The sequence below is a fragment of the Impatiens glandulifera genome, chromosome 1 (assembly GCF_907164915.1).
Source record: "Impatiens glandulifera chromosome 1, dImpGla2.1, whole genome shotgun sequence".
Taxonomy (NCBI): Eukaryota; Viridiplantae; Streptophyta; class Magnoliopsida; order Ericales; family Balsaminaceae; genus Impatiens; species Impatiens glandulifera.
Window position 1 is genome coordinate 97,933,194 of NC_061862.1, and position 16,874 is coordinate 97,950,067.

The 16,874-nt window shown below is 30.1% G+C and overlaps 3 protein-coding genes across 4 annotated transcripts; 1 reads left to right on the top strand and 2 right to left on the bottom strand.

Annotated features, from left to right (window-relative positions):
- The first annotated feature begins 311 nt into the window (after positions 1 to 311).
- Positions 312 to 5,468, top strand: LOC124919382 (pentatricopeptide repeat-containing protein At2g35130). The gene is made up of 3 exons (XM_047459614.1): positions 312 to 465; positions 2,446 to 3,563; positions 4,243 to 5,468. The coding sequence occupies exons 2-3, from the start codon at positions 2,511 to 2,513 to the stop codon at positions 5,299 to 5,301; spliced, it is 2,112 nt and encodes a 703-aa protein (XP_047315570.1). The 5' UTR covers positions 312 to 465; positions 2,446 to 2,510; the 3' UTR covers positions 5,302 to 5,468.
- LOC124919383 lies at positions 610 to 8,784 on the bottom strand. 2 transcript variants are annotated; one of them, XM_047459616.1, is made up of 8 exons: positions 8,377 to 8,784; positions 7,202 to 7,382; positions 6,989 to 7,110; positions 6,885 to 6,909; positions 6,709 to 6,792; positions 6,489 to 6,624; positions 6,316 to 6,380; positions 610 to 623 (listed from the first exon to the last, which is right to left on the bottom strand). In XM_047459616.1, the coding sequence occupies exons 1-7, from the start codon at positions 8,467 to 8,469 to the stop codon at positions 6,317 to 6,319; spliced, it is 705 nt and encodes a 234-aa protein (XP_047315572.1). In that variant the 5' UTR covers positions 8,470 to 8,784; the 3' UTR covers positions 610 to 623; position 6,316. The 2 variants fall into 2 exon arrangements, with proteins under 2 accessions (XP_047315572.1, XP_047315571.1); XM_047459615.1 differs by lacking the exon at positions 610 to 623 and adding an exon at positions 5,977 to 6,221.
- Positions 8,785 to 10,210: 1,426 nt separating this feature from the next.
- Positions 10,211 to 11,128, bottom strand: LOC124922466. The gene has a single exon (XM_047463196.1). It carries the CDS (start codon positions 11,060 to 11,062, stop codon positions 10,442 to 10,444), a length of 621 nt encoding a protein of 206 aa, XP_047319152.1. The 5' UTR covers positions 11,063 to 11,128; the 3' UTR covers positions 10,211 to 10,441.
- Between the last annotated feature and the right edge of the window lie 5,746 nt (positions 11,129 to 16,874).

Here is a 16,874-nt window from a genome sequence, read left to right on the forward strand (position 1 = left end):
AAAATTAAAATTAAATAAATACAAAAGATTTGGATAGATAAGACTTAAATATAGATTAGCTAGAGATAAGATCAACAATATTTATTTATATAATTTTGCATGAATCATTTAAAAAAAATTAAATAAATAAATAAAATGTTTGAATCTTCTTAAACTATATACCTTACCTATTACAGATTTGGGCCAGTAGGTTAAGTGATCCATGAGTAGGACAAGGGCGCATCTCGGTCCCAAAATAGGCCCAACTGAAAACCCTTCACAGTACAGGGTTTTAGCCCATTAGGCCCATTCCCAAACCAAACCCTCTCTCTGACCAAAAAAAATTTACCCTCGCCTTTCTTCTTCCGATTCAATTTCAGGTTCAGTTTCAGCCCTCGCCGACACCTCTTTCCGGTCGCCCGCTGCTCAGTCCCCGCCGAGTCTCCGGCGAACACTCTCCCAGACTAATCATCCGAAAGCCTCTAGGTTAGTTACTTTCTTTCTTTATGAAATGTAGCATATACAGCATTACTTACCCTAATTTTTACTTACTTTAGAAATTAGTTTAAGATTATCTTGTTTGATTCTCTTGAAAACTCTGCATCTGATTCTGGAATGAGTTTGATTTCACTTGTGGTAATTTCCTGAGAAGAAGGATCTTACATATTCAAGTTTTCAATTATATATATGCAAGGAGATAAAATGATTCTAACAAATAAACAATCAGTTCAATGATGTTAATAATCAATATGTTTCTTCTCTATTGAGTTTTTGTGAAGTGAGTTTTGTTGTCCTTGAATCTTATTAACAGAGCTACACTTGATTCAAGCATAAGTAGTTTTCAGAGTTCAGATTTCAGATTTCCAATCTTACACACATCATCGCTTAAATTATTGATAAATATTGAACAATCAAGTCGCGTGTGTGGATAAAAAGTACCAATATAAAGCAATCTTTTGGAAAATAGGTCGCAACATCCATACAGATATATAAACTATATAAGAAGAATTACCTTCATCAAGCGCGTTTACATCTCCTATAGTTACTACACTTGCATATTTGATTTGTTTTACAGATTATAGTCAGTATAGTTTCTTTTATTTTCTAAGTTGTAGGGTACGAGGATCTTGTTTGAGACCATATATAACTTTTCAGAGATGATACACATGATTCAAAACTCTTAGTTAATCATAACGAAGGTTGAGTCATATACATCCTCATCTAGCGTACCATCGAGAAAAACTTTACTTACCTCAAGTTGGTGGATAGGATATTGTTTCTCATAGGAAGAACCAAAATGGTATTGCCTAGGTCATAGACGAAACGACTATGTTTTTAATATAATGATCTTTGTTCAAAAAAATAATCCAGAATAGTACACATATAGTCCTAGGTCTACCAACTAGACTAAATGTTTACTTATAGTCAATGTTCAGTTGCTGGTGAAAACAATTTGCCACAAGTCAATCTTTGTGACAACCAATAGACTCGTTTAAATGCATATGGAATATATTATGCAAACACATATAACCTTTGTGAGACATGTATCCAATAAAGATAAAAAATAGTAGATCGGAAATCTAAGTGTTGTTGATTGTATGGATGGTGAACAAGGTAGTTAAAATCTCGGGTTGACTCTTATAATCGGTTTTACGACCCTGTAGGAGCCTAACGAGCAAAATTTAAGTAAGCTCTTACATTTTTAAACTGTTACAACTCTTACAGTTCTAAAGTTACGATATTACAAATTTTACGATTTTACTAATTTACAAATTATTTCAATTTTACAATTATATATGATTTTAATGAAATAAAGAGAATTTATATTTACAAATTCAAAAAATTATCGCTTTCAAATAAATGAACTGATGTAATTGATTTGTAATTAAATCTTATATATATTTGTTAGAAAAACTTATATAGATATTTATTTATACACATGATCAATTTCAATATTATTGTGATTTCATTTTTTTCAATAGAATCGTATATGTTATAAAAACATATAGTGTGTATGCATTTTTTTAAAAGTGTTTGCATTTACCTGCAGTTATTGAGCATTTTTTAAGAAGTGTTTGCAACTACATTTTGTAGCTTGCTCAGATGTTAATATGGCCAAGTTTTATGTTAAATCAAAATTACATATTTTTAAAATCTAAAATTTACTTACAAGACTGATTTATATATCCGATGTGAGGTAAGTACGGCCCCATTTGGAAACACTTGTAATTTAAGTTTCAGTATCCGGATCCAGAAGTGAAACAACTAATAAATCATTGTTATTTTAGTTGTTAATTTTTTTTATGGTGAAGTACTTGTACTTGTATAAATATATATATATATATATATTTTAATTGTTCTTCATTTCTGAAGTAGTATAGGCTGTATTATTTGTGCTCTCTAACTGTGTTCTATTTTAATTTACAAACAAAGGAGTGAAGTGTTTCAATGTTTCTCATTACTCAGGGCTGATTGATGACCAAGGAATGCAAATTTATTGACAATTTGGTCTAGGGAATAATCTGTTGGAAATGAATTTGAAACATTTATTTTTTAGAAAAGCAATTAAGGTCATCTCCCAACAGAGAGGGAGATGTTTATCCCATGAACCTATCCTGTATAGAAAACTTTCCACCACTACCTTTCCACTATTCACAGTTCACGACTTGTCACCAAAAACTCCTAAACCTTCCAGGTATTTCCATTCTGATCAAAAAGCAAATCACGATGTATTGAGCACTAAACTAGTGCTTGATTCCAATAAAATAGAGGATGATGATACAACCATGAATCAATTCTTGTCGCACTTTGTGTGGATCATGCGTGGCAAGCTTTCTGATGTCTACCCAGATTGTGATAAGAAGACCATTGATAGTATGCTTTTGATTATCGTGGAGAAAGTTGTTTCCGAAGTAGAGAAGGGTGGTTTTGAGCAGATTCTCGGTGCATCATCAATGGACTCTTCATCACATGATCTAAGTGACGATTTGTGGAAAACAGTATGGGAAGTTAGCAATAAGGTCCTTGACGAGATGCAGAAAGCTCGGAAGAAGGAGAAAATGAAGACGTTTCTTCAGTGTGAAGAGGTCAAAGAAATGTACAGATTTGCTACTGAGGCTGGCGTTTGTGGAGATTTGTTAAGAGAACTACGGTTCAAATGGGCTCGTGAAAAAATGGAGGAGGATGAGTTTTACAAGGGTTTGGAACGCCTTAAACAGGAAGAATCTCAGGCCGAAGCTGAAGTGGACGGTGACCTTGTTTCTGAAGAGAAACCTAAAGATATTTCTCTTCCCAAGAGGCATGGTAAAATTAACTATAAAATATATGGTCTTGATTTATCTGATCCAACTTGGGCTGAAGTAGCTGATAAAATTCATGATACTGAGGAGGCTAATTGGCCTCAAGACCCAAAACCTATAACTGGGAAATGCAAACTGGTTACTGAGAAAATCCTTTCCTTGAAAGAAGATGATGATCCTTCAGTGCCATTGGCTGAATGGATAGAGCTTTTACAGCCTAACAGGGCTGACTGGATGGCTTTGCTTGATAAATTAAAAGACAAGGATGCATCTATACACCTCAAGGTACGTACACTCATTCATAATCATCATTAGCATTGTATTTTTTTCCTAGTAATTTCTCTATTTTTGAATTCGGGTTGGTTTTCCATATCTCTAGTTTATTTAGTCAAGTCCTCCTGTGTAATGGCTTTTGACACCATTTGTCTAAATCAAATTATCAATGTATTAGCTTCTCTTTGGGAAATCTGTATGGCCTTGTTCGATATTGTGTTGTTTGAATAACTAAAGGATTATTTTCAAAACAATCTTGCTTGATGTTGGGTTTATTTGGGTATAGTAACATTAGGAGTATACAAATAAAATAGAGAGGGTATTTTAGTTGATAATTTGAATGTTGTGAATCGATAATAGGGTGGGTTAAGGCCTAAATGTCCATCTGTCAGCAGCAATTTGTGTCGCTAAAGTGATTTTATCCTCTGACTATTGTGTATTTACATTATATAATTATCTCATTACTAACTCTGTGTAGAGCTGCTGAGTTTGCATAGACCTTACCCTTCACAATTTCTAAATGTTAAAGTTCGTATCAGTAAAGAAAAATCCTTCACAAGTTACTTCTATTCTTCATTTATGTTTTCCAGTTCATAGAAAATCCCTTGTGCTGCAAAAAAAATCATGTATTTCCTTCATATTCTACTTTTTTTATATAATTATTTTGTTAACAAATTAATGTATTATTTAGGTAGGAGAACTTGTTCTCGACGAAGAGTCCTTCCAAACGAACGTAACTGATTACTCAAAGCTAGTTGAGGTACACTCAAAAGCGAATCGTTTACACGACGCGGAAAGAATTCTCAAGAAGATGAATGAAAAAGGTTTCCAACCCGATACTCGTTCATTCACTACACTAGTTCACACATACAGCAAGGCAGGAAACCTCGAACGTGCAAAAGAAGCATTTGAAAGTCTCAGAATTCAAGGATTCCGACCCGATGTTAAAATCTACAACTCCATGATCATGGCCTACGTAAACGCAGGACAACCGAAAATGGGAGAATCGTTATTAAGAGAACTTGAATCGCGAGACTTAGGGCAACCCTTAAAGGAAATATACCTCTTATTACTGCGTTCGTTTTCACAAATCGGAGACATAGTCGGATCTCTTCGAATGTCTACTGCAATGCAGTTTGCAGGATTCGAACCCGATTTAGAATCTTGCACCTTGCTGGTTGAAGCCTATAGTCGATATGGAAATTCCGATCAAGCTAGGAGCAATTTCGACTACATGGTGAAACTCGGATTCAAGCCAGACGATAGGTGTACAGCCGCAATGATAACTGCTTACGAGAAAAATAATTCATTAGACAAGGGTTTGGAATTGTTGCTTGAACTTGAGAAAGACGGGTTTGAACCAGGAATCTTGACTTATTCGGCTTTAGTGGATTGGTTCGGTAAGTTGCAGTTAGTAAACGAAGTTGAGGCGATATTAAGCAAGATTTCGATAATGGGCGAGGCTCCTCCGTTTAAGGTTCATGTTAGTTTGTGTGATATGTATGCGAGATCTGGTTCTGAGAAAAAGGCTCTTCAAGCTTTGGAAACTGTGGAAGCTAAATATGAACAGTTGTCTGGGTATGAATTTGAGAGGATTATTAGTGGGCTTATAAATGGAGGGTTTAACGAAGATGCTAAAAGGATGCATGGTTTGATGCAAGCTAGGGGTTTTGTGGCGTCCGACAAGGCTAAAATTAATTGGATATCGGTTGATGCGTTTAGTCGCAAGGGGTCAACTAGTTTCTTTTGATTCGTAATTTTCTTGGGAAGCAGTTGGGAATAATGAACCGAAAAAATTCGATACTTTTCAAGGTTAGTTCACTCTTTTGTGTGTTTGCTGTTTTTGTTTGAATATGCAGATATTGACATTTTGTTTTGAGCATCTCAAAATAGAAGGAAGGAAGATTTTATTTCATCCTTTTCATGGGTTCATCATCAGCATTTTCATGTGTAATGTAAACATTTTGATTTGCTAATAGATTGATCATGAAACTGCATAATCAATAGGTTATTTTCAAATAATTTTGTGTGGTAATTAGTTATTTAATTTACTGGTGTAAACAAAAAATCGCATCAAAGCGACAAAAATTGATTGAAATAATTATAAACCGAGAAACTTTGTTGCGTTATCTTATATTATATTTTGTTTATCTTTTGTTTGTTTTTGTATGAATGATTCTTTTTTGATCTGAAATTAATTTTAATTTAATTTGTCTTTATTTTTTTGAAATAAATTAATGGTTTGTTTAAAATTTTACTGATTTAAAGTTAAATTTATGTAAATTATTAGAATTTTATTGATAAAGATTTTCATAAATTAATTTTTCTTGTTTTTGTTGTATTATATATATATGTTTAACAAAATCATATATTTATAATGTGCTAATCTGAAGTGTTAACTTTATAAATAAAATATTAGGTTTTTATAAAATGGATGTTAGATTAATACCAAAAATCCCTATTCCAAACAAGGGTAGATTTTTTTCATTGGAATGCACAGTTCAATTTTTACAAATAAATAAATATAGAATTTGAGAAGAAATATGGATCATCTCCATTCTCCAATATAAATATTATGGTCAAAAGAATCGAAAGATTTACATAATCTTTGAAGAAGTAGGAAAATTTTACAATGATATTCTGAATCTAATCATGTGAATAAATGAAGCCCTACGATCAATATGCAACAAACAAACGAAGAACCCTAATATCAAATTCTGATCAAACAGCAGATCAAATCGAAGAAAAGAAGTTTTCCATATACCTCAAGACAAGATGACAAGTCCAAGATAAATAGCTATTGAGAGAAATATTAAAGAGATCATTCCCCTGAAATGCAGAAATTGTAATTTTCAATTTTCATGTCAATAAAATACAAAATAAATAAAATGTAAAAAAATAAAAAATCAAAACTACCCTTTTGAAGAAACAACTCACCATATAACTCCCCATGCAACACCATTGCAAGGGCATGGACATAATTCAGCAAACTTTTCAGCATCACTCGAGTTCACTCTTCGAGAAATCAAATCATCATAGATATCATATATAGAAAACAAGCTATTCATTACACCTGAAAAAAACTATCCAAAATCAGATATATGAACAAGTAAGCAATGCATATGAAAAAGGAAAGTGTGGTAGGAATATGATTTACCGATGAAGAGAATGATGTATCGAAGGATTTTAACTTTCGTGTACTCTTGCAAAAGCCATATAACAGCAAGGAATACGATAAATCCTAGAAGAAAAAAAAACCATTCAGATCATCAATAAAGGGCAGACTATTATCAACTCAATAGGGACAAAATCAAAGAAAAAATATGTCCTCACCTATGCAAAGTCCTCGAAGGGTCCACTGCTCGAGGAACAAAGTCAAAAGGAAGTTAGAGGTGGCAAATAAATTCAAATTCAAATTCATAGTTTTCTCAACTTACATTTTTAGCGACAAATAGCACAATAAGTAGTGCAATAGCAAAGCAACCAGCAGCAATTCTTGTGGTTAGAAGATTTGTAGATGAAAGGATAAAGACCATTCCCCAGAATGATGATCCAAGATCTGAATACAAGAAAAAAAATGGAAATACTTGTTGATTTAAGACAATTTTCAAGAACATAATCATAAATTTCAAATGTATTTTTTTTTTTACATCCAGCAGGTAATATGAGCCAATAGATTCCACCCCTTGTCTGTGTTACCCCGCCCTCGTCTGCATGGACCTGAATACCCTCGACGTGACCACATGTCAGCTTACACGCAATTGCGTGGCTCACCTCATGAAGAAACACAGTAATGAGTTTAAATGGTGTCAAAACGAATGTCCTCCATAACTGTAATCACAAAGAAGAAGAAAAAAACATCTCAGATTTGAGTAATGTTCAGGTTAATTGCCATGTTTTTGAAGATTGTAGAAGGAGATTGAATTGTAATGTTTCAATGTAATTTTTTTTGGTTACTCGAGTTTATTCTCAGGGGTGGCTAGCATGACCCCCTTTAAATCAGAACAAAATGCGCTTTGGGGGCCATGATCTACAAGATATGACTGAGAACAAAATGCTAGACACTTTGACAAGACAAAAAGGCGACGAGATGATTAAGTATGAAAAGAAATTCACTTAAATGTGTTGATTCATAGTAGAGTATGGAAGCAGAGTCCGAACAATCTCTCCAATTTTACTTTGGCAAAAAATGGGATTGGGTCCTGATCATATATTATCCATGTTTGAAAGATGAACTTTAGGATAAAACTTATGATGTATAATTTTGTGTTTGAAAATGACATCTCATTCAAAATTTTGTAAATCTTTTTCATTAATAATACTAGTTTTAAATTCCATTTCGCAAAAAACTACCATTTGTTGGTATTTTCTCAATTTAAGTAAAGATGATAAATGGAGGGTGTTGAAAGAATCCAAATACAAATAATTGTTCATGGACAACACCATAACTTGGAGAAATAAAGATCAATGTACCAAATCATGAAGGAGGCAGGAAAGGCCAAATGTAAAACACACTAGCCAAACTTCCCCGCTTAAGAATAGATCATATTTTTAGGGAATCAAATAAACCAAGCATTCAAAAATCCAGAATATCAATCAAATGAGGGGTGTTTTGCTCTGAAAAAGGAAGAAATAAGAAGAAGAGATCAACTCTAAAATCCTTATCTAATTGGGTTTCCAATATCTGTTGCAATCTTCTTGTTCGTGATCAGTTTCAATTCCTTCAATTTCCCTATCTCAATTCAAATTTCAACGAACCAAAGCATGTAGTTCTAGAGTTGATTTAAAACAGGCAAACATAAAGCATCCTCGAGAAAAGACATACCAAGAGTATAACCAGGAAAAAGATGCCAATGGTGATGAGGAAGGCAGTCTGATCGCGCTGACAGCAGTTTTTCAGCTCCCAATTCGGCATCATTGTTACTGTCGAATCAGATCAATGAAACAGTTGTTGAAGTCTGGAACAAGGGTTTTTCAGCTCTCAATCAAGGAAATAGTTGTTGAAGTTTGGAAATGATGATCAATTTATGTTATTAGAGATGAGAAAGACTGATTCTCCGGTTATTGGGTTGGAATGGAAATGTCAAGAAAAACGCGCAAACGGGCTGAGCAGACGCGGAGAGAAAGAGAGAAATTTCTTCAAGAATGGTTCTTTTCTCTTCTTTTCTTTTCTCTCCTCCTTTTGATGATAATCTGCAATAGATAGAGAGTAGTTGAACCTAATTGGTGAAGGAGACTTCTCAGAAGACGGCTACGGGTTGTAGAAGAAGAAGAAGACCTTCGTCATTTCAAAAGACCCAGAAACAACCAATCATCTCTTGCCACGGAGGACGAATCAGAAAAACAAAAACATTTAGGACAGTACATTTCTTCTTTTGTTTCTTAATTTGAATTTTATAATCTTTTGCAAGGTGTTTTTTTTCAAAATTTGAAATTTAATATAACCTCAATTTTTTTTTTTTTTAAGTTAGAATCCAACAATCTTCCTATCAAACTTTTTGCATAAAATTTAATAAGATAGAAAAACAGAATACTATCTATCTTCTTCAATTAGGGTTGAGTTAATCTATCTATCTTTAAAAATAAATGTATATATATTTATATATTTAATGTATTTTTATCAAAACTAACATGTATCCAATGTATTTACACGAGTAATAATATAAAAAATCCTGAAAAAAATATTACGGTAAAAATGTTTATAGGCGGGTCAACTCACAATCCGACTCAAGTATTCATTTACTCTCACATATATCCAAATTAACCACAGCTCTCGACCCACCCGACAATCCGAACACTTTAAAAATTAAGCATCATTATATATATAAATTAGTTAGTTAAAAAGTTGAACTTATATTGTTAAAATATCCCGCTTTGAACAAATTTTGTGTTGAATTTAAAATATAAAGTGTTAATTAACCTAGTTGATTAAAGAGTTATATTTGTTTTGTTAAGTTGTAAGGTCGAATCATAACTATAACATTTTTTATTTTATTTTTAATTATTTTAAATTTTTGGGCGGGTCAACCCACAATCCGACCAAAGTATCAATTTACTCTCACATATATATCCAAATTAATCAAAGCTCTCGATCCCGGCAATCCAGACACTTTAAAAATTAAGCATCATTATATATATATATATATAGATAACCTTGAAATCTAATTCTTAAATAACATACTTCAAACAAGGCCTAAAGATATTTATGGTTTCCTTTTTTATGCTATTTAAGCATATTTGGGAATATAAGCTAAATTTATGGCAATGTAAAAGTGAGTCGAGTTAAATTCACATTATTAATTATTTTATGGATAACATTATTAATTAAATTATTCTTTTTTTTATATACAATACAAATATTCAATAATTTACTTTTTGTTTCAACAAAATTTTCCAAATTCTATGTTTTATAGGCAGAATAATTTACCCAACAAATTATACAAGGTGCTAGTTTATTCTAATTATAAGCTCTAAAAAGTTACCATGACCTAATTAACTATTATAGAAAGTAGTATTTAGCCAATAAATTGAATAATCCAAAATAAATAATAAGATTATATACAATTTACTTACTAAACAAACTATGAAACTAGCCTATTCTTGAAAGTGGGTCCTCACTTCATAATTGTGTTAGCTTTTTCTTTGATAATATTAAACAAAAAAAATTACACTATTATTGTCAAAGTTTAGATTCAAATTCAAATTTGGATTCAATACAAGTGTTTCAAATGAAACCAAATGATCTATACAATCAAGAAAGAGTAGAACAAACTGAATGAATGATTTGAGGAAATTTCATGAAGAACAGAAAAACATTTGAAAAGAAAAATGATGTTTTTTTTAAGGATGATTATTATTATTCAAAACAAATTCAAGTTTTTCAATTGATTTCACTGCCTGTAACCCGTCATAATACCCTTAACAATTCCACCGCCTCTGCTACTCCGGCCGATCCCATTCGCCGCCGCCGTCGAAATCCCCCTTAGCTCTTCAATACTCGCATAGCTTTTCCTAGCTAGAATCCCACCGCCTTTCTTCTCCAATGAATTCGCCGACCTACTTCCTCCCGTTGATCTCGACCCAACTCCGTACATCTTCGAACTACTCTTTGCCGGCGGTGTCGTCGCCGACTTCTCCGCCAACGGCGGCAACATGTTCGCCGGCTTCCTATTTTCCTTCCTAATAACCGCCGAGAAATCGGGCACCGATTGAGCTAATGAAGAAGTGGGCCTTCTCCTGATCGGAGTTGGCTCCGGTAATAAACTCCCCTGAAATCTGACCTGTTTTTTAAGAGGGGAGAGATTGATTTCAACGGAATCTTCTTGTCCCATCATCTTTCTTCGAAGTTTCGATTCTCTAAGATCTGCGTACGCTTTGTAACGAGGACCTCTTTCAAAGACGAAGCTTTCATTGTTGAATTCAAATTGAGAGAGAATTAGGGATTTGGGATCGAACAGAGATTCCATTTGTTGGGTCGCCGGTGAAATGAAAGAAACAGATGCTCCGGCCATTTTCCGATGAGTAGTAAAATATTGAACAAGGAAGAAGATGAAGAAGAAGAAGAAGGAAAGGTTCGTTCTTGCGGTGAGAATTTTAAGAAAAAATAAAAATTATTATATAATAAAGTGATTTCTCAACGGTCTTATTATAACTTTTCTCTCTCTTAAATCCTCAACGTTCCGATTATGGGTCCCACCTTTGAATATTTACCAAAGTATATTACTTTTTAACCCTACCATTATTTTAATCTATTTATTTCACCAACTTTATAATATAATCAATTTTTACTTTTATTTGTTCATTCAACCTTCATTTATTATTTTGCATTATAAATGAACTATTAAGAACATTTATAATTTTGTTTTTATTTGAGATTTAATAAATGTTAGTATATATATTTGACTTAATTTTGAAATATGCAGATTTTTTTTCTTCTTTCTAACAATTAAATTTATTTGGAAACACCATAACAATTAACAAATATGATTGACCATTGACTAACTATTTTATTCAATTTGGATCTGTTTACATAATCTACTATAATTATAAAAAAAAAAATCCTGCAATAAAAAAGTATTTTTTTTTTGGGTACAAAAAAAAGTTTTATTGTTTTGGGTTAGATAAATTATTAAAATAGATTATACTCACTCAATTTGAACAAAAAAAAAAATTAAGATCTATTTAACTAAATCAATCTGATTTTACTTGAAATATATTAATTAAAATTAGAATGTACTTGAATTTTTTTTGTAGTTATACCAAATTAATATTTATATTTTTTAATAAAGAAATTTGTTTAAATTTTTTGTTATGCTGGCATTTTCTAGTTAATTTATTTGATTAATAAAAAGTTGATTTAAATATCATTTTACATCTCTTTCAAATAAAAAATTACTCATCTTTATATTTTATAAGTATAAACAAACTAGTAAAATTGAATTTAAATTTATTGAAAAACAGACTCAAGTGCTGACTGATATCATCTTATATTCTAAATTCAAATTTTAAGTGATTGTTAGAGTATAAAATCAATCACAAAGTCATATTTATATTATTTTCATTAATACATAATTTAATATTAAAAAATTATTTCAGTTTAACTATAGATAAGATATGAATTGAAATAAGATTAAGTTTGAAAACAGAATTTATTATTAAAATCTAGATATAAGAAAAAAAATATATAGGTAACGCCTTGTTTGACTTGAAACATAAAAAATTATAAATCAATCGGCATAAAACCTTCACAAATGGCAACTTTGAAGAGTAACTTGGTCTCAAAATACAAAATAACTCAAATATTTTATTTCTTAAAGCATGTGTTTGATTATTTCATACTTTTTCAAAATTGATTAGGTCATAGGTATTGTTCATCATTGTTAAGTACTATTAAACCTTAAATAATATATATAAATTATGAACATATGTATTAGTTATGATAGATTAGTTAAGTTGCTAAAATAGTTTATTAAGTATGTAACATTAAATAAAATATAAAAAAAACACTAAGATTAGTTAATTAATGAAAAATTTCTTTATTTACAAATTTCTCTTAGTCAAAGGTGAATCCAGAAAAAAAAATTCCTTTCTGAAAAAATGTTATAGGTATTAAATTAACTAGGAAAATTGAATAATTATATATAAAAAAAATTAAAACAAAATTATAATAATATGTATTTAATGTTTAAACTTTTTAATAAATCACGAATAATATATTAAAATAAAAAATAGAACACTCTCATTTCACATTTTATTTACTTCGGTAAAACAACTCATCTTCTCGTATATTTCATAACATATTTTTTTCAATGAACCTTTAATCTCGTGACCTTACCCTTTCACTTTTGTATATCAAATATCTGATTCATATTTTTTAAAAATTTAGCATCGTAACTTTACATTTTAGTCAATCAAATATTTGATTTATATTTTTTAACCATTTTCTGTTAGGTCTAGTCAATTTAATTAAACTTAAACTGAACTTAAAAAAATAAATTTATTTAAAACAACATTATCTTTATTATAGTCTGACAGTATTTTGATGATGTGCGAATTAATCAAAATAAAACTTAGTTATGCACATACAAAGCTGAAAAGATTAATTTAATATTAAAAATAAATAAGTCTAAGCTGTAAAATTGTCTCTTTGCAGGCACATCTAAAGGAAACGTAAACAAACGTCTTGATCGATAGACAATGTCTAACCTCTTCAGACTTGGTCTGACGGAAGTAGTCATCTTGGCAGTTGGACGTCGTCTCACTCCTTCAGACGCGGTCTAAGGAAAGCGCGGTTAGACATCGTCTAACTCCTTCAGATGTGGTCTAAGGAAAGCGCGATTAGACATCGTCTAACTCCTTCAGACGCAGTCTAAGGAAAGTGCGGTTAGACGTCGTCTAACTCCTTCAGACGCGGTCTAAGAAAAGCGTGATTAGACGTCGTCTAACTCCTTTAGACGTGGTCTAAGGAAAGCGCAGTTAGACGTCGTCTAACTCCTTCACACGCGGTCTAAGAAAAGAGCAGTTAGACGTCGTCTAACTCCTTCAGACGCGGTCTAAGAAAATCGCGGTTAGACGTCGTCTAACTCCTTTAGACGTGGTCTAAAGAGTGCGCGGTTAGACGCCGTCAAACTTCCTCTTAGACGCGGTCTAATAAAGAAGTGTAGTTAGACGTCTTCCGACTTGATCAGGAAAATTGGAAACGTCGAAGTGAGCTGTGGCTTATAAATAAGAAGATGAGCACTCACGAAGGACTGCCAGTGATATACTGGAGGAAGGTGGGGATGATGTCAAAAAGAGATCTATTAGGTGCTCATCAGAAGCCCCTTCCAAGCGATTTAATAATCGTTACGTCCGAAGGAGCGTCTGTTTCTCTACTCAGCTCGTCTATTGTGTTTGTTTTTAGCAGTCTAACAAGCCAACTAATCTCGACAAATGAAAGACTACCACGTATGAGTTTATCATTCAAATTTCTCACGTTGTATCTCTCCAGTATAACACAATATCAGAGGATATTCGGCTCACTATCAGTTCTGTACGACCATGATCTCAATGCTCACAGTCCATTGTATTATTGTACTACTAGAGGCCGTCCAACGGACACATGCCATGTGTCCACAAAGAAGATTCGACCGTTGGTGCTCTTCAAGTATTAATAAAAGCTCAAGGACAACAGACGAATAATTGCTAGCTGGTTTGTGAACATAACTGGAACTTAGCTATCAATCACGACTTGCTTCACATATTAGTCTCACAAGTTTCTTAAGTTCTCTCTTTTTCATTATTCAATCTCTCAAGCTCAAGCACGAATTAATTATTGTCTAGCTGTGATCATATTGTAAATCGTAAACTGTTTTTTCTATGTGAAATTTCAGTATTGTAAGTTGAACAGTGATTATTCTGTTCAATAGAGAGTTAGCTAGAAGTTCAGAAGCAGACGGTTGTTAAGTCAAGTGGTTTCTGACTGAGTCTGTGTAGTGTGTTATATACTGATCAAATCCTTCTAGTGAATATCCTTCCAAATGAGGAAGAATGGGTGACGTATGAGTTTTATCTCTGAACATCCATAAAACTCCTTGTGTTCTTTATTTTCTGTTATTTGCATTCATCTGTCTGAAGCTTCAAATCCAACAAATTGTTCTGCACTTGAACTTGTTCAAGAGTTTGTGAAGATTTGTGAAGAATAGAAATAGATTTAAACTTCTAACAGAGTTAGAATCGAATCGAAGTTTGTAAGTTGTTCACAATAGCCAGACCCCAGTCTCTATTGTCAATATCGATCCTAACACTTTCAACTGTTACCGACCTATTATCCCTCGGCAAACCATATCCCAATTACACTTATTTAAAGGGTTGTACTTGTTTTGTTAGGTTACAAGTTCGAAACATACATACATCATTTTTAATTTTATTTTTAACCGTTTTAAGTTTATGGGCGGGTCAACCCACAATCCGACTCAAGTATCCATTTACTCTCACATATATATCCAAATTAACCACAACTCTCGACCCGGCAATTATGACATTTTGAAAATTAAGCATCATTATATATATAGATACGGGCAATGAGTGAATATATTTATCAAACCGTTTCTAGAATATTTTACTAAAATAAAATAAATATACAAAATCTAATAAAAGATAAGATAAATAATTTAAAAAACAAATTTATAAATTAAAAACTATATAGTTAAAAAAAATTAGGTTAAAAAAATGTGAGAACTTAAATTAATTAAGTTTTATATCATAAAAAACTAATTATATACATAAATAAAATATGAAAGTCTAATTTAGTGAATTTCAGTATTGTGACAAAAACAGATTATCCAGTGAATAAACACATGAGAAAGACGAATATATAATATTAATGTATATAAATCGTTTTGAAAAAATAAATAATATATCAATTTATTTATTTAAATACCGAACCAAATCAATATTACTGTTTTAACTTGTTTTAATATTAATTTATATTTTTTTTATAAAATTTCGAAATAATTTTAAATTAATTTTAAATTAAAAAAAATAAAAAACTGTTTTAACTTTATATTTATATAAATTATGATTTTCTTTATCTTATAAATAATTTATATTATTAATTATATTAAAATTAATAAAAAATAATATATAATTATTATATAGATGTAATTTTAAAATAAATAATAGTATCATATAATTCACATTATTTTATATATAATTACTTGTACTTTAACCTATATACTTAAATCTTATTTATATATTAATTAAAATTGATGTATTATTATTATACATATATTTAAATTAGAAAATATTTTTTGTATAAATAAAATATTAATAATTATTATTTTAATAAAATCATATTTGAAACTAGAATAATATATTTTATTAAAATAATAAAGAAGTATTATTTTTATTATATTTTAAAATATATAATAAATATTAAAATTTATATAATTATTATATAAATATAATTTTAAAATAAATAATACTATTATATGATTTATATTATATTGTATATAATTCTTTATATTTTAATTTATATAAATAAATCTTATTTATATATTAATTAGAATTGATGTATTATTATAAATATTTGTATATTAGAAAATTTTGTTTGTATAAATAAAATATTAATAATTATTATTTTAATAAAATTATATTTAAAATTAGAATAGTATATATATTTTATTAAAATAATAAAGAAGTATTATTTTTATTATATTTTAAAATAAATAATAAATATTAAAATTTAAATAAAAGGAAGGATAATATATAATTATTATATAAATATAATTTTAAAATAAATAATATTATTATATGATTTACATTATTTAATATATAAATAAATCTTATTTATATATTAATTAGAATTTATGTATTATTATAAATATTTATATATTACAAAATATTGGTTGTATAAATAAAATATTAATAATAATTATTTTAATAAAATTTTGAAATTAGAATAGTATATTTTATTAAAATAATAAAGAAGTATTAATTTTTATTATATTTTAAAATATATAATAAAACGAAGGGTGATAATTAGGCTTTGATCACCTCCCTTGAATATTTTAGATCTTAAACCAACTGGACAAAACCTTGCCTAATAGTGTTTTAAAAAGTTACTCTGACTATGGCCCACCTCCACCCTTCTCTTAATTCTCTTTTAAGATGTATAAAGAAATACTACTTTGTCCAATTATATAATAATAATAATAATAATAATAATAATAATAATAATAATAATGTGAAAGTAAAGGAGAGTCTCTATGCCTTATTTGGGTTGTTTTATAAAATTAAAATAATGAATAATTATTTTATTAGTCGATCAATATATTCTATTTT

Excerpts from the sequence above, each read along its gene's own strand:
- LOC124922466 (XM_047463196.1), bottom strand. The coding sequence starts at position 11,062 with ATGGCCGGAGCATCTGTTTCTTTCATTTCACCGGCGACCCAACAAATG.
- LOC124919383 (XM_047459616.1), bottom strand. The coding sequence starts at position 8,469 with ATGATGCCGAATTGGGAGCTGAAAAACTGCTGTCAGCGCGATCAGACT. Across the intron at positions 6,910-6,988 it reads TGCTATTTGTCGCTAAAAAT|TGGACCCTTCGAGGACTTTG; the intron begins GTAAGTTGAGAA and ends TTCCTCGAGCAG. Across the intron at positions 6,793-6,884 it reads CCTTCGAGGACTTTGCATAG|GATTTATCGTATTCCTTGCT; the intron begins GTGAGGACATAT and ends TTTTTCTTCTAG.
- LOC124919382 (XM_047459614.1), top strand. The coding sequence starts at position 2,511 with ATGAATTTGAAACATTTATTTTTTAGAAAAGCAATTAAGGTCATCTCC. Across the intron at positions 3,564-4,242 it reads ATGCATCTATACACCTCAAG|GTAGGAGAACTTGTTCTCGA; the intron begins GTACGTACACTC and ends TGTATTATTTAG.